Source organism: Aedes aegypti, chromosome 3 (genome assembly GCF_002204515.2).
Source record: "Aedes aegypti strain LVP_AGWG chromosome 3, AaegL5.0 Primary Assembly, whole genome shotgun sequence".
Lineage (NCBI taxonomy): Eukaryota > Metazoa > Arthropoda > Insecta > Diptera > Culicidae > Aedes > Aedes aegypti.
Window position 1 is genome coordinate 307,726,400 of NC_035109.1, and position 24,395 is coordinate 307,750,794.

General features: G+C 37.6%; 2 protein-coding genes across 11 annotated transcripts in view; both read left to right on the plus strand.

The window, feature by feature from the left end:
• Positions 1-24,395, plus strand: part of LOC5575687 (beta-arrestin-1) — a 281,251-nt gene that overhangs the window by 52,938 nt on the left and 203,918 nt on the right. The window lies entirely within an intron of this gene.
• On the plus strand, positions 19,598-20,467 carry LOC5578505 (trypsin-1). Its single transcript, XM_001663850.2, has one exon. It carries the CDS (start codon positions 19,663-19,665, stop codon positions 20,425-20,427), a length of 765 nt encoding a protein of 254 aa, XP_001663900.2. The 5' UTR covers positions 19,598-19,662; the 3' UTR covers positions 20,428-20,467.

Below are 24,395 nucleotides of genomic sequence, written 5' to 3' on the forward strand. Positions count from 1 at the left end.
GTGTTGTTCTTACGTTAGCACAAATCACATAAAATTTATAGATTTTCTTAAGTTTTCGTTAGAAAATTTCGTTGAGGAATGCCTGGGAAAAATATTTGAAGACTTCCTTAATAAATATCGCGAGAAATTACTTATTAGGATTTCAACAAATTCTTAGGATGAATCTCTGGAGTAATTCCTGATGGTGTCCTTGTATAAATTCCTATTTGAAAGCTCAAAGAAATCCTTAGAAATTTCGGGAGGAATCTCTGGAGAAGTTTCTGATTCAATTTTTGAAGATGTTCTAAGCGAAAGCCAAATCTTAAATCTTAATTTCTCAGTAAATATTCGTGGATAATTTCTGTAGTTATCATTTAAAAAATCCAGGTTGTCTTCTTGAGGTATCTTTAGCACAATTTTGAAGGTATTCCTTGGGAAAACTCTTGAAAAATAATTACTAAATTAACAAATCTGCTAAAGAATCTTCGGAATAATGTCCTAATCTTTGGGCGCCTAATTTTTTTCTGGTGAAATTCCTAGCGAAAAAATCTTGAAAATATGCATACAGTCGTGATGTCACGAGGAATAAAAAAAAACTCAGAAATATTCTTAGAGAAGGAGTCTAGATAGCCGTAGCGCCAAACGCACAGTTATTCAGCAAGAGGGTTCGTGAGTTCGATTCCCACCGGTGTGAAGGATGTTTTCGTAAAGGAAAGTTTCTCGACTCCCCATACAATATACGAATGCAAAAATGGTCAATGTGCAGTAAAAGTGCTCACAAGAACACTAAACTGAGAAGCAAGTTCTGTCCAAGTTGGAATATGACGCCAGAAAGAAGAATCCCTAAAGGAATATCTGGTCTGATTCCTGTTAGTATCGTTATGTTTGCGTGGCTCCTGTTTGGTCTTTTTAGAAGTCTCTAAAGTTCCTATTTACAGGACACTCAGACGCAACCAGCCCTGGATCCGCTATCTAACACAAAGCTCAAATGTGTACCTACACACTAAGCTCATTTTACCGGAAGTCGGTGAATTTCACCGTAATCTCAACAGCTGAACAGTTCGGTGAAATAAAACACCGTAATTTCGTCGAAATTTAACGGATGCCGGTGAATTTTTACCGAATACTGTAAAAATTTACCGTACTCCGTTAATTTATTTCACCAAACCGTTCAGCTGTTGAGATTTCACAGGAATCCGTAAAAAATTTAAGTGTGTAGGTGGCATTCTTCTAAAACAATGATCCCAATAAAAGTAAATGGCAATGTACATTTTAGTTTCAATTTGGAAAATGTTCGTAACTTAACCTTGTATGTAATTTTTAGATCGTTCTATTACTCGAAAACTAATCAAATAATATTGGCGAAATCGAAGAGTGCGAAGAAATTTTACTCTCACTCTTAAGCAATGAAAACTGTCTTCTTGTTTAAAAAATTGTTGAACTAAAATCTGTGAATTTCCTTAGCAAAATAAAAAGATTTCAGTAAATTTTATTTACGAAATCCATAAAACATATTCAATGCCGTAGATCTATGGAAATTTCCGTAGATTTGGCGTCGTTGCCCCTAAAATGCAGGCTCGCCATCGGAACACGCTGTGGTGTGTTGTGTACCAGCAGCGCGTTGCCTCCCCCTCACTCCCTCTCGTGAGGACACTAAGACTCGATCGATTTATGAACGACCACGGCGACGCCAGCTAGTCGTGCCAAGATTGTACGTCGTCGAACCATTATTTTTTGGTCCTTTACGCTGAATCGATGCCAGATTTTTGGTCCGTTGACCTTTTTGGCTGGAGGAAATGATGGGGGTGTGGCGATGTAAAGAACAAAGCACTGCGATGCGAATGATTTATGTTGTAGATTATTTTTCAGGATTTTATGCCACCGTGAGAAGAGGCCCCCAGCGAGACTGGGAAATCCTCCATCAAAATTCTAATTGCATCCTCGTTACTCACGGAAACGGTGAAGTTTTCCCACACCGGAAAACGACAAAAGTGGTCAGAGATAAGGGAGAGGGGCAAATGCCGATCAGGCAATTCTAACACACATTCGTTTCCATCAAACCTACATTACTATTGATTAGTGTAATTTGTATCTGGCTACTACTGATGGATACAGGTCAATACGGAAAATTTTAGCTTATATTGAATATCTGATTTCGACAAAAAAGAACCTCATGTCGAAAATGGGAGCCATACCATCCATTTCATCTTTTTTATCTCTCGTCGCCGTTCTTTTCATCGTCTTATCCTGCCGCTGCCAGTAGGCATGCCTGACTAAACTTTGGATGCAATATTCCGTACATATGGCTTTGCTCCAGTGGTCCTTTATACATATATGAAAAGCCTCTCTTTGGCGTGCACTAGATAGTCGAACTTTTGTGAAAAGTTCCGAAATGGATCCATTATCTCGTCATATCTTAGAGTTGGGCTGCCGTTGACGCTGTCACTCGGCGGCACTAACGTCTGAGATGTAGTGACGCTCTGGAGATGGTTTTCGGTGTTATTTTCGCTTGGATCTTTTGTTAATGTAAACTTTTCGAGCGAACGCTTGTCTGAGCAGTTCGTGTATAAAGCGGGATGGATCTTAAGAGCACTTAAGACTTTTTTGGGTTAAGTTTATCAAAAAGCGTTATTTTTTTCTTATGGGCAGGTAAATTCAATTAATCTCTAAAAAATCTAAACTGTTACTACAGATGAAATGTAAAGTGTTGTTAACAAAATGTTACTAATAGCTTTCCATTGCTTGTCATATAATCTTAATAAGTGTAATTCAAAGTGATCAATCGCAGATTTTGTAATAGATGGCTGCCGTGCATCTTTCATTTAAAATTATAAGTGGATAAAATGTAATTCAAATATATTTTAGCAATTCCACAGAACGTGCCGAGTCGTAAGTATTTTTCATTAACGCCAGCCAACAGAAGGCTTAATAAGCTTCACGAATCTCTCCGCTCCAGCTCGCTGGAAGAATGCGCAATTCCAAGAAGTGCACACACTGCGGGTTGCATCTATTCATGTCGACGGTGGTCGGCACGACGTTGGAATTTCGGTCCAACATCGCGCCAACGAGCTCACGGGCTCAGACAGCCGTAGAAGTAAACGCGCAGCTATTCAGCAAGATTAAGCTGAGGGACGTGGGTTCGAATAGGTACTCAGGATAGAAACTTTCTCGACTTCCCTGGACATAAAGTATCCTCGTATCTGCTACACATGCAACAGCTGCTCTCAGTTAATAACTGTGGAAGTGCTCATAAAAACACTCAGCTGCAAAGAAGGCTCTGTCCCAGTTGGGATGTAATGCCAGAATGAAGACGAAGATCGCCACCGAGCTGGAATTTAAGGCACAACATTTCCACGCAGCCGGGATGTAGTTCCACGAAATGGGTATGCATTTCTCTCGCGTCCTTGCGTGTCACTTGTAGAACAACAGTGCATTCCACGAAAATGGACATGGATGATTTTCCGCCGAGCGGGAAAACTGCGGTTCATGCAGCACGAGTGCTATCAAAGAAAGCATTAGCGGCAAGTGCGCTCTAATAAATTTGTTTAAGCTGAGAGCCACGTTACGGACGTGTAAGGTGGACCATTTGTGTAAGAAAAATAAACTAAAAATCTTAAGTTATGCTCCCCAAATTAGTTAAATCGGATCCCCCGAAACTAATGTGAAAGTTTGAGCGGAATCCAACAATTTTAAGGAGGAAGCCGAACGAGCTTGAAGTTTACATAAAAAAATCAACCAGATAGATATATGGAAAAAAATGTTCCAACTATGTAAATGAAAACTAAATTTAGTGCTATACCTTTTAATTCTTTGACCGGTACGCGTATTTCGATTTCTGGGGTCCCAATGATCAAATTTGGGAGTCGTAATTTAATGCTTTTGTAGATTGATCATTATGGGCTACCCTAATGTAGCACCTGGCCGGCGGAGGCAGCATCGCTTCAAACCAACTGTGTATCGTAAATTTGTTCGCGCAGTTTGGCGAGCAAACACATAATTAAATGAAGTTCCGTTTTGGCAAACGTGTCTGCTGAGCGCCACACCGCGTCCGAGTAAACACACCAGAACGTATTACGTAGTCTTGTCTAGCGAGAGGAATGATGGTGCGCCAACAGGTCCCCTTTTATGGATTGTCCACAGAATCGTTGCTTTCATGTCGGCAAGTTCGCATATATGGAAGGAGGTATAATACCTATGGAAACTTAGACAGTACGAGTGATGGAATCGAAACGGAAAGTCTTTTTGAGAAGGTGCTAGTTCCCACGGTGCAGGGCTGGTAGCAGGTGTCATTACAGAGATTCGATCACTATTTTAATGGAAGGTCTCTGAAGTCTCTGTTTTAACACTTCAGCCGTCGCGCTGTTGTATTTTGTACAACACTGTTGAAAAAACCTCGCTTTTCGTTCACAACAACAGCGTGGTGGTTCTGACGGTGGCGAACCGCGAGACATTTTTTCATTTTTTCTGCTTGTATTGAAGCTTGTTGCAAAGTTCTAGAAGCTACTTGCTTGTTGCAAAATTCTAGAAGCTACTTAGAAACTTTCAGAGTCTCTGACACGACCATTCTGTATTGTTTTCCTCGAGAAACAGCTTTAGAAATTTTTTTTTGCGATTTCTTCAGATGTTTCTTCTGGAATTCTCTCACTGGCTTCTACAGAAATCGTTCCAGAAAATCCTCTTCATATTCCTTTTCCATTTCTTTCAAAACTTTGTCCCGAAATTCCTCCAATGGTTTTGCAAGAGATACTTAGAGGATTTTTTTTTTGATTTTGCTCTTTGAGCACTCCAACGCTACTATCTCCAGCAATTTCCACAGGGATGACTCTGAACCTTTTTTCCAGGGGTTGTCCCAGGACTTCTTTCATAGATTTTTCACTACTCTTGTCAATAATTTATAGATTTGTTATTCAAACAGATCTTTCAAAATTTCCTACAAGAGTGAATCCAAGAAAATCAACAAAGACTTATTTCATTTTATTTTGAAGGTATTCGTTTAAGCATTGCTTCATGGAAAGCTACAAAAAATAATTATTGCGTTCCTACGTCGATTTTGCCAGTTAATCTTCCAGCCATTTCCATATGGATTTCTACGGGGACGGACTTAGTGTAGCGGTTAGAACACACGCTCCTCACGTCGAGGATCTGGGATCAAATGCCATCCCTAAGATAGATAGTCACCTATCACATAAAAAGTTCCCTTCTTTCGGAGGGAAAGTAAAGCCGTTGCTCCCGAGATGAACTAGCCTATGGCTAAAAGTCTCGGTAGTAAAAATAGAAAAATGGATTCCTTCAAGAATTCATCCACGTCTTTTTCCATGAATTGTTCCGAAAAACCCTCGTGGGATTTCTCGAATTCAAATAAATCTAACACAAACCTTTCCAAGGAATAATTTATAAAATCGACCAAATTTTCCTGATAAAGATCCATCTCTAATATTTTCTCCTCCAGCGATTACTCCTGTAGTTCTTCCGAACATTTGTCAAGTAATTCCTTCATGGATCCTTCAAAAGTTTATTGAAAAAAAAAATCATTTTAAAGTTTGAAAAACTCAAAGTTTTGCATCAGTAAATCATAGAAGAGATTATAAAAATCGAATATACATCAGATTTTTTCTTGCTAGAGCTAAATATTTTGTTCATATATGCATAATTGGAAGGTTTTTAAAATATTCCATCGGTGATATCTATTTTTTTATACTCAAAACCATGGAAATTACTTTTTGTGACCCTCTTTTTCCCATAAAAAATGTATATAAATGTAATATAAATACGTTCTGATGATACAATAAGAATCTTGAAATGATTCTAAACTATAATGATTATCTGGATAACTTCTCTAGAAGTAGTTATTTTTTTAGTTATATCATGTTTAATGCAAACAAATATTATTTAAATATTAAAATAGGCCATTTCCAATAGTTATTCGCGATTTTTTTTTATCAATAATAATATGTAAGCGAAAGTAAAAACCATTTTTCTTTCCACTTACTCGTTTCCTTGTTGGAGAATCGCGAATAACTAATGATTATGGCCTATTTTATTATTTTATTTATTTTATTTTTGCATTAAACTTAAGATAATTCGAAAATTGCTACTACTAGAGAAGTGATCAATATAATCATTATGGTTCAGAATAATTTCAAGCTTCTTATTGTATCATCAGAATGTATTTATTTAGACAAAAAATAAAAATAAAAATTTGAAAATCGGCCAAAAGTTGTTCTTAGAAAAAAATTTTCATTGAAAATTTCTCCATCATGAAACTTTGTCCCAAACATCTGTTTATTATCAAGATTCTACGGGGAAAAATAAAATTAAAAAATATTAAAAAGGGGATTTTTGTGTAATTTATAATTTAAGTTTTTTTTTAATTTTTAATAAGAACAAATAACATATTTTTTCAGTGTATATTTTTTTTCTTATAGTTCAAACTACAATTTATTCATAGAACATTTTTTTCTTAAATCAACAGTTTCGGAGTTAGAATTTTTCAAATAGGTTGCAAAAATGTATAGGCCATTTTCAAAAGTTATTCTCAATTAAAAATAATCAATTTTTCTACGGAAAACACTTACTCTACCATACCAAAAACATGTGCAAAATTTAATCCAAATCGAAGATTATCGAGCACGATTTTTATTTTTTTCGACTCATTCTAAATGGAATTCGTCTACATAAATTTTTTTTGCTAGGATCGAGTACTGATTTCTAGCTAGAAAAAATCCGATGAACATTTGATTTTTATAATTGGCTGCTCATATCATGTAGTTGTCGAGATTAACAATCCAAGGGTTAAAATCCTCGTTAAAAAAGGAATAGCGTGTTATTCGCAATTTATGCATCCTCCGATCGTGCATTCTCAAAATTCTTTCTGGATTTCGTCCGATGTTTTCCAAAGAGTTCATTTGAAAAATTGAAATTTGAGAAATCCATGGATTTGTTTGATCATTCTTTCAATATATCTTAGAAATCTTCCAATACTTCCTCGAGAATCCATGAGTTCTTTCAGAAATTTCTACGTGATGTTTGATCAGAGATCTTTTTATTGCTTTTTAGTGACTTGGTCACTTTTTTCGACCTGGTCACTGAAGTCACCTTTCAGAGAAATGGTCACTGAAGTCACCATTTTAGTGATCTCTTGATAATGAATTTTAAGGCTGGGTCAACTTTACAAACACAGACAGCAAGAAATATAAATTTATTATTATAAAGAAAAATATAGTGTGATTTGGAAATCAAACTGCCATGAAATAAAGGGATTCCTGGATAACTGTCTAAAAGAATTCAGGTGAATTTTCATAGACATTTCCAACTGAAAATGAAAAAAAAAATTTGGTAAAATTTTTGGAGAATATTCTAGCAGGTGACTTTGGACTGTATTTTCTGGCCAAAATATATGAATAAATTTTGGCGAAAACCAGGACCAATATCTGACAGACTTTCTGAATAAATTACTAATAAACTTTCTGCAGTAATCTGCGGCTATAGAAGGAATCTTAAATGTAGATATTTTAAGTAGGCATGGAAGCTTCTTCTAATTACTTATGCAATATGTTCATGGTTGATCTCAATCTCGAGTCAAAAATCAATTGTTTTCTGGAGTTACTGTTGAATGAATGTCTGAATTTTCCAGAAATTCTGCCACTAATTTAGCTTGAGTTTTTATTTACAGCTTGTTTTTAAATTTTGGATTCTGCCAGGATTTTTTTTGCGGAATTGCGCTAAACATTCTATTACGAATTTGTTTTTCGGGCTTCATGTAGGTATTTGATTAACTACGAGTTTTTTTTAGATTGAAATCAGAGCTTTATAGTAGTAACATATAGAAACCTTATATTTTTCTCGTAAAATAAGAAGTGAAATTTCCAATGGGTTATCTTTTTGAACATTTATGGCACTTGATTGTCATCATGTTGACTCCGGACAGATACCTGCTAAGAAGTTTTTTTTTTAAATTACTCCAGTTCTCTACGACATTCTAATTCAATCCAATAATTGTAGGTTGATTAATATCCATATAGAACGTATTTTCATTTTTTGTGATTTTTATGACTAATGCGGTTAGTTCTGAAGTCTCTTTTAGATCACTTTTTGGTCATTATTTTGATCATTTTAATCACTAAAGTCACACATATTTTATTATTTCGCTGTCTCATCGCTACCAGTCCTGTCTCTCCGATGTTTTTAAATGATTTTTTCCGAAAATTTCTGAAACATTTTCTTGACAGTTCAGTTTCCAGGAGGCATCTCTGGAAAAAAAATATAAAGGTGCCCTCAAAATGTCACGATAATTCTGAAGGATATAGAATTCCTTAGAATTAGTGGTGGCATCTTTGGGAAGAATTTCTAGATAAGTTTATGGAAAGAATTCCTCAATACATTTCTGGTTAACTTTTCGGATGGATATCTGGGATTATCCTTAGAATAATTCCAGGTAGAATTCTAGTGTATCTTAAAGCGGATTCTTGGAGAAATTAGAAGTTCAGAAGTATGCAAGAGAATCACTATTTGAAATTCTGAAGAAATTTTTGAAGTAATTCTTGAAGAAAACTTTGAGTAAATACTTGAATCAGTTTCTGATGGAATTCTCGGAAGAAATAATACATCATGAAGTTCATTTATTGATTCTTTTACGAGCTTTTAACAAGTCTCTTCAAACATTTGGTTGAAGATTAATTTAAGAGTTAAGCCTGGAATTGTTCACATTGAGAAAAAATTCGCTCAAATGCATACAGTAAAAGGAGGAGCAATACTTGTCGTAATGTCACGAGAAATTCTTGTCGCCAATAAAAAAATGGAAATATCCTTTGAGAAATTATGCCGGATTCTCTGAAAAATCCTTGTAAATTGCTAAGCTGCTTGTTTTTGTTTGGATTATTTTAGTTCTCTTGAATCCTGTAGATTCGCTTTTTGGTTCCTGTTCGATCTCTTTAAGTCGCTTTTTAAAGATATAATGAGGTTTCTAAATTTTCTATTTTTAAGACATTCAGTCGCTACCAGCCCTGTAGGTGCGATTCGTCCGACTACGACCGGATACGTATTTGTTCTTCATCATTATCAAGTTCTTACACTTTATTTGGAATCTTGCATGTTTCATTATACTTTTTCTAAAATTTTTACCAGAAATTTGTGAGATTTGTTAAGATTCATGCATAGAAAGTGATTAGACACTTACGAACTAACGTACATAAATTCGGTTGAACCTTAGCAGATTCCGGTTTGATTTGCCAAACCATCTCGGCTTTCCAACTAAACCGGTCCAGGAGAGACCTCACATAACGTAGCTGCGTACTCTGTATGGTCATCTTGATTCCATTTCAACAATTGGTCAAAGTCAACGGCTTACCTAGTTTGGATAGTGCTGCGAGAAGCATTATGCCTATGTGTGACTGGAATATATTTATTACCTTGAAGTCGAACTGGACCAACTAATGGGCTATGTCTCAAAATTCGCTTGAAAAGTTCAATCTGTTCTCACATGGTGTTATTTGTTGAAAGAGTATTATTTATAGTATGATAAACAATTGGCTTTCTTTAAAATCGAATTATCCAAGAGATTTGGCGTAGGGATCCATATTTTAATCGATTTCCCTAGAAGATCACCCTTCATTTGAAACAATAGCTGGGCATCAGCAAACCGAATGCGAGATTGCATGCAAATTCAAGTGCGTGCCATCCCGAATTGAAACGAATAACTCGCACCATTTATGCATACACAATTTTTGTATTATTATGGTATTGAAAATATTGTTTAAAACTATTAAAATATCTTCTTGAGGTATTTGAAAGCGAGGTTCAATACCCCACATTGAACAACTATTGAAAAATTTCACTTTTATATGAAAAAATATCTTGTGTTATTTAAACATAGCAATACCTGATCCAATTATCAGTTTGGTGTTTGTAGAATATGCTATTTTACCTCTTATGCAGGGCTCTGTTATACCTCATTCAAATGGTAAGTGTTGGAAATTATCTGGTATAGGATACTATAGTTCGGTATTATGTAGCACATTTCTGCTCGGGATTGCTTGCCGTACCGCACAGCGCAGGCAGACCGGCAACGGAATTACCATTTATGATTTGGTAGATGGAATGAAGCGCCTTGTGTGACCACAGCAGAAGCAGAACAGGCGCTGCTGGTGGTTGAATAAGCAACTCTGATGTCGGGTTATTATAATGCGCTGTTTGCACAGAATTTATTATCACCTCAAGATTGCAGCCACAATTATAGATTCCTGCGAACGCTTAAAGCATCCTTAATTAGTGTGTTTGGATAATTAGTACCGAGCCGGTCTGGCAAGCCTAAACTCCGTCGATGTAGTAAACATGTAATCAAATTAGAGGTGGCAAAAAGGACGTTTCCATTAATTGTAAACCTACTTAGATGTAATGATTGCTTACAAAAATATAAAGGAAGATCTGAAATTTTCCTTGTATTCTCCTGATAGCCTTTTTTTATTATCCTTCTCTAAAATAAACTCAATCTAACTATGCAAAGCAGTTATCGTGACAACAGAAGATTACAACGGGTTTTACCTAAAATTATTGATAATTTGTTTCGACATTCGCCAGACAAAAAGAAGTCGCATAACAGTTAACGAACAAAGTCGTTTATTCATACAAATTGCATCACTCTCGCACTACATGTTGGTAAAAATCATTTAATCGATAAGTTTTTTCTCATAAAACGTTCTTTTATGAGAAGTTCATATGTCCATTTCGTTGCGTCCTGTATAATAGTTGTATAAGGTAAGTCGGATCAATCCGTAGCAGCTGTCAAATCAAATGTGTTATCATAAATTAAGTCGCATAAAGGTACAGCTTAGTACGCACAGATTTTGTACACTCGCATTGCATGCTGTTTTTCGTCACATAAAATATGCACGTACAGTCGAAGCTCGTTATAACGACAAATTTTATAACGACAAAAGCTCTCAATAGCGACCTTTTTCGGTCCCATGAAACGCATTTTGATGTTATAACTATTCTCTATAACGACTTTTCTCTATTGCGACGGTCCCTTGCGATGTCGTTATAACGCGCTTCGACTGTATATCGCTTCCACTTTTGTACGTATAAGGCCTTTTGACAACACTTTATACGTAAAACTTTGCACATATAAGCATCGCATAACGCAAAAGGTGATTTCGTTATACGTACATTCTGGTTGTCTCGGTTGCCCCAATGTTTCAGCATTGGATATTCTATGTGATTCATAAGTACTGCACCAGGCAGACAGCTTCAGAATCATCGTGAAAAATTGTCTACTTAAAGGAATCAAATGAAGAGCTTTTGTTAATGTGAGAAGTTCAGTTTTGGAAGTATTAGGAGAAATCTTCCATTTTAAATAATATCAGAAAGAAGGAGAAATAGGGACGATAGTATGAAAAAGCTTTGGAAAACAAAGTTTCCATATGTTTTAAAAGATTTTTGGAATTCAATTACAAGTTCTGGAAAATTTAAAAAAAAACGCTTTCACACAAATCATTGTCTTCATATTATGCAGAATGTTTTTCTGTAATGCGGATTATACTACAACAAAGTATTCACGTCTTTGTTCCCTGACAGTACAGTTGTTAATTATAAGCTCGATTTCTGGATTAACAATACAAGCGATTTGTTTCACTTTAAGTCCACCCACTATATAGATAGGAAGTGTTTTTTTTTAGTGGGACACGTCATTGGAGTGCCTTTATGTCTATGATGGATCACCAACTGGTGAGCTCGTTTCGTGCTTATGATAAGATTCTTTTTTTATTGTGACAACGTTGTTTTCAGGTGTCTAAAAAATTATTAAACAAACTATGGATGCATAAAAGCTTAAATGTGTTTATTAAGATACACCAACTTTTCTCTTTATTTTATTTTTCGTAATTATTTAAGAGTAACATTTGAATGGTTCGACATTGAAAGTGTCTATGTACAATATGACAGTCTTGGGAACTGTGACCACAATTCACCACAGTTCATCGATTCTTCCATTCCACCAAAACACAAAGCAGCAGCAGCATCAATACCATCAGGCGTTGCGCTGCCAACGGTTCACACACTGCTTGACTGTTTTTGTCTCTCCACTATGACCATTTTCGGGCAGCCATTCCAAGCTGAATGATTGAAAAAAGTGTTAAATCATTCAATCGCTAATATTTCGCTTGTGTTTTCAACTAATTGAAATCTATTAGCTCTAACAGAAAGACCACCAGCATTCCGTTACGATACATATAAACAAATTCAATTTCATACTGCCTTTATCGAGCAAAAATGCAAAACCCCGAAAACCGCAAAAATCGTGTCACCACTGTGCTCGAGTCATTTCGCATTCGGGGTTGAAAAACGTTAGGAAGAAGAAGATTACATTTTTTGAAGAGCCGTGACATTTTTTGTTTTGAACCGTCATGGTTTGCTTTGGATTTTGATGGTCGTGTAGAAAGATGTAAATGTAGAGGCGGTAAATGTTTGCTCCAGTACTTTTCTCATCCCTGCAATATGATCACGTTTCATTACTTCATAAACTGATTGTAACCTCAGTTCAATCAGGAGTAGCAACTATAAATTGTACGGTCATCAAAACTAATAAGTCCACGCAGTGTATGGATAGGGTAGAAACAGCAGTTTTTGTCAGCCTAAGAGAAAATATTTTTTTAAATATATTGAAAGCCCTACATATATTGCAAGAATGCTGAATGAAAGCTTTCAATCCAAATCCTTATTATTAATGTGAATGTGTTCTACTATTTCATGCTATTTTTCTGTGCAAAACGCTGGCTACAAATGGAGCTATGATCAAAACCGGTGCTTCTACCCTAGGCCTTTCCGAGATTGGATCAATCTAACAGGGAATATACGTTACCGACTAGCAGACTTGGTGTTATATTCATCAGTACCTACAGACGATCAGTGTGATTGATGTGACGCGATGCGAGCTGCGACATCCAAACCTGTTGATGCCGGCGAGGACAAACACGTTGTTGACGCCACATGTTCCAATTGAAATCACAACGCCAATGGTGCGAGGCAATCCCTTTTTGGACGTATTCTAGCGTACTGTAAAACGGGGTAACATTGATCTGCGGGATAACGATGATTGGAATGTTTTTTCTGGTAAGAAGTTCGATGCAAAATTGTCAAATTACTATAAAGAATGCAGAATTTGGAAATTGCCTACAAACATTACAATAACTCAAGAAGTAAATGACTTGTGAGAGTTTGGCTTTCAGGATCATAATTCAAGTATTTCACGATTTTTTTTATATTTCATATCATTGCTTTCATTATTGATCAACCATGTATTATTGTTATCTCCTATCAACAAAAAATCGCATAAAACATTTTTTAACATTGTTAAATCTTTCGGAAAACAAAATACAGTATATTGCCACGAAAGATGGGTCCCAGTTCTTGTTTTGAAAATAAAAAAAAACTGTTCAAATTATTTTTTTTAATAAATATAAAAAAACTGATCAATGTTACATCGGACTACGGTTCATATCGCAAAATTCAGCTCCAGTACTTAGATTGAAAGGAGATTCCACTCTACTCACCCTGTTGACACTGCTATAGGTAGAGTGCACATTGACTGAATTGTCAAGTAGGTATTGATAGACATTGAATTGGTCATTTTCGCCTCTCAACCAAATGTCATTTCCCTAGGCGACTGACAACGTCGTTCGACACGTTACTTCCCTAGATAATCACTAACTCATTTACGGCGGGATACCGCCCGGCAGTTTCGAGAACGGAGGCAAACGAGTACAGGTCGTAAATTATACTCCACAGGCGATGTATTCCCGTTTTGCGTGCTCCGCCAAAATAGTCTGATCAAAAAAAAAAACGCATGAGAACCGAGAAATATCTACTTTCTCTCCGTGCACACGTTGTTTATACTCAAATCAAATTATTTCGCATAACTTGTAAACGGGCCAGCACTCCAACAATAACAACACTTTCGGATATATTTGGTGCCCCTGGATATTTGTAGCGCTCTTTTCGAAGGAAGTTTCCTGTGCGTTACACTCAGTCAAAAAGACTATCGGAATACATAGAAATGTCTTATGGAAATTCATCACAAGGATTGAATATCATAAATATGTCTTAGAAAACAAAATTTGAAAACAGAAAACGTTGTCCCCAAATTCGCTCCATGCTTCATAAGATGAAATGGATGAATTTGGATAGTTCAGTTTGCTGCGTGTAGTTCCGTTCGTAGGTTATTTTTTTGCGATCCGCGCAAATGTAGGTAAAATTGCAACTCGGATTCGAGTGTTTGGAAAAGCGATCGGATGACGGTATGTGGCGCGGTGCGATACCTGGCTGGGCTGGTGTCTGCGTTTTCGCAAACAAACGAGTGTCTGTCTGTAGGTAGGCTACTGATGCAGCATGGGTGCGGTTCCCCACGGCTTGAGCTACAGGGGATAGGCAAAATGATTGAGATAGGCAAAATTTGCCCAAATTCAAATGCTTATAACTTTATGAAAAATGGATGAAATTGGATGCATCTGGAAGCAGTCGACGGCAAATTTTTTACAGTTTTAGGAACTTTCTGGGCCATGCATATTTGCCACTGGACGCCGAAGATGTTACGGATTTTCTGAGGTCATGTCCAAATGTCATTTTTTCTGTCGCTTGTATTTTTGTGCGGTGTAAAGTTAGATAGATGTTTGCAATTTTCCTAGAAACTAGAACTAATAGGAAGTTGAATGCCACTGGACGCATTAAGATTGGTTGGAAATCTTCAGAAATATGTCCATTTCCGTAAAACTGGTTCTTGAAAGCATGGTCAGTCATGTTTGTATTTCAAATCATGTAAATATTATCCGGAGCTATATCCAAGCGGACAGCAACCTTAAAAATGATGTTTCCTGCAGCGTATTCAGAATCATTAGATGCACAGACCACTCTATAGAAGGTTCCAGGTACCCCGGGGGAAGTGGTCAATTAGAAACATATCCGGAACCATATCAATATGGGCATCAAACTTCATGATTTTCAAAGGTTATGCTTTCCGAAGCATTTCCAGCATCACCGGCTGCCATGACCACTTTATAGTAGGTTCCAGGTGCCCCGGGGAGGTGGCCAATTCAAAACATGCCCGAAAACACATCAATATGGGTATAAACATCAAGATTTTTGAAGGTGATGCTAATAGAAGTATTTACAGCGCATCTTATTTATACGACCACTGTATAGTAGGTTCCATGGGCCCTGGGGGATGAGGTCATGTTTCGAATTGGCCACATCTCTAGGAGCCCCTGGAATCTACTATAGAGTGGTTATTACATCATGTGGTTCTGAAAATGATCGCCATTTTCCAAGTCCTATGGATCTTACTGTTTATGGTAGAATGTGATTCTAAACAGATGAACGGACATGTTCCGAATCGGCCACATTCCCCGGGGCACCTGGAACCTACTATAAAGTGGTCATGGCAGCCGGTGATGCTGGAAATGCTTCGGAAAGCATAACCTTTAAAAATCTTGAAGTTTGATGCCCATATTGATATGGTTCCGGATATGTTCCTAATTGACCACTTCCCCCAGGGTACTTGGAACCTTCTATAGTGTAGTCTGTGCATCTAATGGTTCTGAATATGCTGCAGGAATCATCATTTTTAAGGTTAGTGTCCGCTTGGATATAGCTCCGTATAATATTAACATGATTTGAAATACAAACATGACTGACCATACTTTCAAGAACCAGTTTTACGGCAATGGTCATATTTCTGAAGATTTCCAACCAATCTTAATGCGTCCAGTGGCATTCAACTTCCTATTAGTTCTAGTTTCTAGGAAAATTGCAAACATCTATCGAACTTTACACCGCACAAAAATAGAAGCGACAGAAAAAATGACATTTGGACATGACCTCAGAAAATCCGGAACATCTCCGGTGTCCAGTGGCCAATATGCATGGCCAAGGAAGTTCCTAAAACTGGACCAAATTTGCCGTCGACTGCTTCCAGATGCATCCAATTTCATCCATTTTTCATAAAGTTATAAGCATTTGAATTTGGGCAAAATTTTGCCTATCTCAATCATTTTGCCTATCCCCTGTAGCTCCTCGACTCTGTTTACATCATGGATTGTATATTTAGCTGATAGCTGCACGATTCGTATCAGCCGAAAGAACGACGGTGTGTTGGACCGTTGTTTAGAGCTTATTGCTTGTTATAGGTAAGGCAGAATATATACCCGATATCATCACATGTATTGGATTTAAATATGAATGGAAAAGTGAGTGAAGCAGACCCAGATGACTCAGAATTGGTCTCTCGACCTACCGAAATGCTGTAGAAATTGTTCTATTTTATTTTTACGCATATTGTTTCCATTGCAATTCAGATTTGAACAGTTTTCTCCGAAACACTTTGTATCGTGCAATATATAAATAAAAAACAATCAGACGCTCGTATTCGCATCAATTTGAAGACGATTCCAACTGTTTGTCCTTATTGAAATTTGCTCGAATCTGTTTCGCATGTTTCGTGTATTACCTTGAACTAACCTAATGGATAGGTCAATCAAATTGAGGAGTTATTTTTATGTCCCGTCGTAAATTTAAGGAATAATATTCACTTGATGTGATGTGACTTCATGGCAGTTTAAGGAGAAATATGTATACTCAATGCTTTGTCATAGCACAATCAAGAATGTCTGACAAATTCTTGAATTGGCAGGAAATTGAATTAAATTGCAAATGAAATTAAGAAAACATAGCAAGGTTTGTGTGACACTGTACGATGGGCGAGGATTGTCTACTAGGGCAGTGGTTCTCAACCTTTTTGAACTTGCGACCCCTTTTTGAGATTTTACAGGCATCCCATGGCACCCAAAAAAAGGTTCTTCAAAGGTTTCAAAACCCAATGGAAAACTAACTAACACAATGCATGCGTAGTGATGCCAGCGATGGCTGAGGAGTAGGGTTAATCCCAACTGAGAAATAAATTGAACAAACATGGACAACATACCAAGAGTCTGTCAACGAAATTCCCATATATCTATTGCCATTTGAATAACAAGTGCAAGTATTTCGATATCCGATTGTACCATTTATTCAACACATATTTCTGCTTCGTCATCCCCCATAACGTCGAAAACATCATAAGGTGAATTAAATTCACTTACGGGGATGAACCAGCTTCGGGCTGAATTTTCCCATAATAAAGAGTCAATCAATCAATTAAATTCACGGTCCTAAATGAAAATTGGTTATAACGATTCACTTTGTCATGTTTGTTTTTTCTCGGCCGCGTTGGATGAAATTTTGCAATAAGAAGTACTTTAATATGAGCATAATAAGCTCAGAAGCTTTAAAAAAAACATGCCGAAGTTAATCCAAACTGCCAAGAATAGGATCCGACTCTTCACTCTTGGATATCTAAGGTATGGCTTGGTTTGATATAATTAAAAGTGTATTTTAAAGCAAAAATTTGAGCTATTTCAAGGTATACATTTTTGAAACTGTTGCGCAGTACCTGCTAATCCTAATGCTAATCCGGATCACGATATGAAAACCTAGTCTATGTCATAAAGCCTCCTTGGATCTAACGAGAGTTGGAACAATTTAAGAATTTCTTTAGGAATCAGCTATGGACCATGACGAACGAAAAATTTTGAAGGCATTCTTAGTGGAGGATGGGTTGGCCATTACAAGCATTATTTATTTGTGGAACAATGATCTGAATTTGTATACACATAGCACATTTTTTTTGTATACTTCCAAAATTTCTCCAAAAAAAAATGAATTGATTTACGTATCTAAAAAATCAAAAACATGGTCTGAGGGTAACTTTTGCAAACTTCAAGTCCTGAAAAATCATAAAAGTTTGCGTAAAACATCTTTAGTGTTGATCTTTTAGACTTTTGATAATTCTATAATATCTGTTTGTCCAAAACTCTTTCAAAATTCAGAACGTTTTAACCCACAGTACATTTATTTGCATCAATTTTTTCATGAAGTGCTTGGATACAGTTCTAAAAGTTTGAAAGTATGATACAACAAAAAAAATTGCAAATATTTTGATTAGTTCTACTTTACTTAAGTAAATATTAAAAAATTGCAAATATTTTGATTAGTTCTACTTTACTTAAGTAAATATTAATATTTGACTTCCTTACTCTTGGAGCAAGGAGAATTCAAAAAATCTATCTTAGAGTTCATCATGAGATTTAAACAATCCTCTACTCCGATAAATTTAAAATTTATGGAACTGAAATGGGATTGCTAACATTTTCCAACGTCTGACAATTGCTCGCATAAAAATAAAATGGTCTTCTAATTTTATCAAACCACATAGAGGACTTGATCGGTGAAAAAGCTTGTGTATTTGAAAACATTGCTTTGTCAAATTAAATATTGAAACTTTTTGGAACATATCTAAGAATATGAAGTCGCCGAATGGATGTCATCCGGTTTTAAAATTTTAGGTATCCGGTAAAAATCCGAGAAATCTTATTTTGAATAGACACCCTGGATATTCATAATAAATCTTCGATACGGGACTTTGAATTTTCTGAATTTAGTTCTTCACAGTCCTTAACCCGTATAGGCCTGAGTGAAAGCAAAAATACTGAAACCGTCACCGCTCAGAGAATTCTTAACGGAATCAAATGATTTTTTGTCAGTTCATTGGCCCACATATCTAGTTTCTAGAAGTGGCCAGAGGAACGTGGAAATATTCCTGTGGCCGGAGTTATTCCGGTGGGTTACTGGGTCAAGTCGGGTAAAAAAGGGCTATTTTTTGGGACATGTCAAGTAGCCTTTATTTATTTGCAACGACAATCATTTTAATTTGCATAAATCATTAAGATCTGATATTCAACATTATAAATTTAGAGTTTTGCACCATTTAAAATATACCGGATGTGGCCATTCGGGCGTAATGCCCGGAAGAACCAGCTATGGATTTGTTGGATACTAAACCGTTTCAATTCCCGAAAAGTATAAATCAAACGTAATTGTGCACTAAAATGCGTTCCCTTAAGCTTAGCACAGATTGTCAGATACAAATTGGCCACTTTGTCGTAAGTTTGGGGCGTCCCGGGACCCGAAAGTGGTCATTTGTAGGATTAATGAAATACAAAACTCATAGTTATCCAGTTCAATCGTTTATCAAAAGGTTTACACTGATGCAATTTTCCTAAAATTCCGTCATGTAGTGGCCACATTATAACCGATTCCGGAAAATATCTGTGACTTGAAATTTGCCTACCTCCAAGGGCACAAACGCACAATACCCTTCTCACCCGACCTGACCCAGTGATCCATCGGAATAACTCCGACCACAGGAATATTTCCGCGTTCCTCTGTCCACTTCCAGAAACTAGATATGTGTGTCAGTAAACTGACAAAAAAACATTTGAATCCATGAAGAATTCGTTGAGCGGTGAGGGTTTTAGAATTTTTACTTTCACTCAGGCCTATACGGGTTAATGTTATGAATTATCTACGTACAACTCACAATGTGTCTTACAATACTTCTTTTCAAGATAAGCGCAAACACTTGAGCGCTGTTGTACACGTGCCGAGAATTGGAAAGTAAACTTATACGGAATCGATCTTCAATGCACATCGATTCGAGAGCTTTTAAAGTACTTCGATTTCTAATTAAAACCATGCACTCGTGTGAAACCTCGCCCTATTTCCAGGCTTCCGATTCAGTTGTCTTCAAATCTTCACTGGGCAATGTTCTCCTTCGCCGTAACGGTTAACTTGATTTTATTGGCCACCGTAAGTTACGCGTTGCCCAATAACCGCCACAGGATCATCGGCGGCAATGAGATCGACATAGCCAAAGTTCCTTTCATGGCATCGCTATCTAACGGCTCCGGACATTACTGTGGTGGATCGATAATTAGCGAGCGTTGGATTTTGACGGCTGCTCATTGTATTAGAGACCCAACCAGTACGGATCTTGCGGTGAGGGTTGGGTCCAGTCGTCACGCCAACGGGGGTCAACTGGTGCGTGTTCGACGCATTGTACAACATCATTTGTGGAATCCTTCGACCATTGACTACGACTTCGCGCTGTTGGAGCTTGCTGAAGTGCTTGAATTGGGCAAGGAGTTGCAGGCTGTTGAACTACCAGTAAAAGATGAGGATGTTGCGAACGGAAAGCTCTTGCTCGTATCAGGTTGGGGAAAAACGGAGAGTGGTTCATCATCTAACAGTGCGACGTTGAGGGCCGTGGAGGTCCCAGTGGTGAATCAGAAAAAGTGCGAGAAGATGTACTCGGACTTCGTGCAGGTTACTCCGAGAATGTTGTGTGCTGGACATGATGAAGGGGGTAAGGATATGTGCAACGAAGACTCCGGCGGTCCGTTGGTTGACGGAAACAAACAAGTCGGTGTTGTGTCCTGGAGTAAGGAGTGTGCCGCTGTCGGAAACCCTGGAGTTTATGCACGGGTTGCCGCTGTTCGTGACTGGATCGAGAAGGTTGCGGGTGTTTGATGGAAGTAAAAATGCCGGATGAAAAAGCTTTGGCCGTGAACCCGTTGTTTTAATAAAAATTGAGAAAGTCGTCCAGTTTATTTTGAACCATTTTGCTTTTACTGATATCAGGATATAATCTAGATTTGCTAACTGCTACAGTTTACTAATATTTTTCCTTTCTTTTATTTCAGGTTGGTAATCTTTCGCTTCACTTCAATTTCGCAATAACTGGTAAGATATAGCATTTCTCGTTCATCCATGCACTTATAAAATAATTATGAGCTTGTGGGTATCCACTTGACAATGCAACCAAGTCTGCGTTCGCTCCACCATTCCGCTGACTAATCCACGATACCGGACCAAAGTGGTGTACGTATTACCTACGTCATTTAGTCGTACGTTCGTACGAGATATGCCCTCTTAACCTCGTTCTGCCTCAACCAGGAGCGCAATCGTTGCAACGTAAACGTTAAAGTATCTCCACATTCCTGTCGAATCACCCCTGTCCTCTGTCTCCTCATGGATGGAGAGTGGAAGAATTGCAGCGTCAGTCAACCAAAGTGACTGATGATGACACTTTCCGGGGTTCCGCATTACTGTACACTTGTTGCATTAGCATACTTGGTACAGTAATGCGGTGAGTACTTTAGGCGATCTCCACCATGTTAAAACAGTTATAATTAGCTGTGTTTGAATTTATTCCTGTTAGAAAGAATGTTGCTAATGGCATCCTGAAATAATTAGGAATGAATAATTCTAGTTCTTCAATAAATCTTAGACCAACGCTGAGCGACATTTCGATTGATTCAATTTGCTTCTACGTATCATAGATTCTCTTTAATCACTAATGACACATTGTGCTGCTCCCCATCAAGACGAGTCATATGGGTGTGGAGATTCCAGACATTTAGCATGTCTGCTTCCTAACGCTTTGAATGGGTTTACTAATCTCTTCGTTTGTACACCGGGTGATGGGCCTGTCAGACAGATAATTGTAGAGCTCCATATCTAGACTGATATTGGATTCCATGTAAAACGAGCTACACGTTGGAGTTTCCCAGCGGAATTTCTCATCGTCAGCCGTTCTACAACAAGCCAATTCAGCGAGTATCTACCGAACGAAACATTTTTTTTTGTTTCTGTTCTGGATGAACCACTGTTTTCTTTGATCTTTTGTGGTGTACCCGTGTCCTTTGTTTAGTGCATGTCGTTCTACTACATTACTATTGAGAAGTAATGAAGTAGTCGTTTTTTATATTCCATTTTTTCTTCACCATTTTGCATAGAGCCCCTTTGGAAAAAGATACCGCTATTTATACCTTTTGGAGGAAACAATTTGTCACCATTGCACTGTCAAAAGCGCGCCCCTTAATCAGGTTCGGTCACTATGCTGGTTGAATTTTTTTTTTACCATGCATCGGTACTCTAGCGTATCAACTTATTGCTTCTACTTGTAAGCTTCAAAGTCGTTTTTTGAATCTGTGAACAAGTTTCATCGCATGAGACATTTAGATTCCTTGAAACAAGAAGCTTATTTTAGAAGTTAGGAGGTCTGCTACTCCACTGATTCGGAATCGTTTCCCTCCTAGATATCGAAAGATAAACTCTTGAACTCGGAAAGAACTTGTCTCATGAGTTGAAACCAACCTCAGATGCTGATTGGGCCATTTTTCCACTTTGACCTCCTCATAATCTAGGACAAATAGGTGGGTCTTAGTACTTGTTACTCTCTTATACTCTTCCGACCGTAACTTATAAGTATTCACAAGAACAGATACAACAAGAGTACAATATGGTAGATCTTACCTCGTAACGCACCTCGAAAAGGTGATCTACCCGCGTTACGGGACAATACATTGTGTCGAATATATTTTATCATCAGTAGTGGAGCAATCAAATTTAGTGAATTCGGTTCATGATGCTGCACACTGGACTTCTTTTTTTGACGTAGAAGTACGTCTTTCTTCTCTATACAGGAGTGAAATTGGAATTTCAAAACCGAGAGCGTTACGCTGGCATGAAATATTTTAAACGTTTATAACTTTTCGCTGGCTTAACGAAATTTCTTGATTAGCACCTCAATCGAAAGATAAGACATCAAAGCTTCATGTCGTTTACTAACTGAATCCCACATACCTGTCCAAATAGTTTAATAACTGTTTTAAAATAGAACGTTGATTTCAAGCAAATCTATAAATAGGGGTGGCTAGAGAAAATTTGACGTCATTTGCTTTTCACTCTCCGATTGGCTCGCATCTCAGCAGGCGACAGATCGGCTTGCTCTGACCGGGCGTGCTTCTCAGGCACAGACATCGATAGCGAAGGACGCCCCCGTTTGTCTTGCTTTGCTCAAATCGAACTGTCGAACGAGCGAGAGAAGATGCCGTCCGAAGCTAAAGCTATCACCGCTGCCGTCGCCTAGAAGAAGAAGAGGAAGCAGTCCACAGGTGAATTTGCGGTCGAACTGTGAACACGGTCGGGCGAGTCATTCTCGCTTTGTGGTTCACCGCTTGTTTGCGTTCACCCAGCCATCGTCATCGCCGCCGCAAATTTCATCGGCCGAGGAGCTGTTGACCCGCGCTTCAAAATTTCGACTCGTGATGAAATCATCATTGGTGGTCAAGAAGCAATCCCGTTAGGGGCAAATACCAGAAGCCCCCTGAGTTTTGCTGGTCCGAGCAGTGTTATTTATCCGTAACAACATCGAAGCTTACAAAGCGGTTCTTTTCAGAGCCATCAAATTTGTGGAAAAGAGTTAAAAGAGAAATATTTCCGACTTTATTTATAACTTCTAATATTCCTAAATCAATTTCACACGGCTTCATACAAAATTTCATTTGTCATGAATAATTTATGACTCAACCATTTGAGATTGTACTCGCGGACGCTGCTGCAGTGCCGTCGGGGTGAGTGCACAATGATTATAAAATAGAGTGGCTTTTCCAACAGCGCCTTTTATGTTCCATATTTTATGGGAACACTTTGATTAGGAAAATTATCCCATGTTACAAAATTGCGACATGTTTAGAATGCTTTTGAAAAGACATTCTCATTGAACAATTGTAATAATTTTGGCACCCATGAATCAGAAATTCACCGTCATAATAAAGAAAACGATTGATTATCAATAGCTCGTATTGAATATTTAGTTAATATCAACCCTTCCAGCAATTCATGTTCGACCAATTTCTCACGTATTAGTATTCTCCACAATTTTCAAGTAATTCCAAGCCCAACACATTATTGGCACATACCCATTTCCCAGACTGGTCGATCAGAAAGAGCACAAAAGGGAGGAGCATCATCTGCTATTCCAAGGTTATAAAACATGCTGCCTTCGTTGGATTCAGTTTCATTCCATTTCCGCTTTCGAGCTGGTAAGAGCTCCTCCGAACTTGCTCACTATTGAGCTACGTTTCCAGATTTCAACTAAATCCCTGTGATCCGCTACCCTGTTGCTGTTGTGCACCCATGAAATATTTAGCTGGTTTGTCGAATAAACTGAGAACTTATTCACATCTTCTTATTCTTCTTGGCATTAACGTCCTCACTGGGACAGAGCCTGCTTCTCAGCTTAGTGTTCTTAGGATACTTCCACAGTTATTAACTGAGAGCTTTCTTTACCAAAGTTTCCATTTTTGCATTCGTATATTGTGTAGCAGGTACGATTATACTCTATGCCCAGGGAATTCAAGAAAATTTCCATTACGAAAAGATCCTGGACCGACCGGGAATCGAATCCAGACATCTTCAGCATGGCTTTGCTTTGTAGCCGCGGACTCTAACCAAACCACTCGGCTAAGGAAGGCCCCAACTTATTCACATGCATTTGCAACTTTTTCGATTCTCCATACAAAATGACCAACTTTGGTAAGTTAGATCTCAGTTATTTATGGAAATATTGTCGAATGAAACATTCATAGAATATCAGATGTAGCTTGAGTTTTAACATATATTTTTGAATAATTTTTCCAATTACAAGTTTT

Coding starts and splice junctions, on each gene's coding strand:
- LOC5578505 (XM_001663850.2), top strand. CDS start 19,663: ATGTTCTCCTTCGCCGTAACGGTTAACTTGATTTTATTGGCCACCGTA.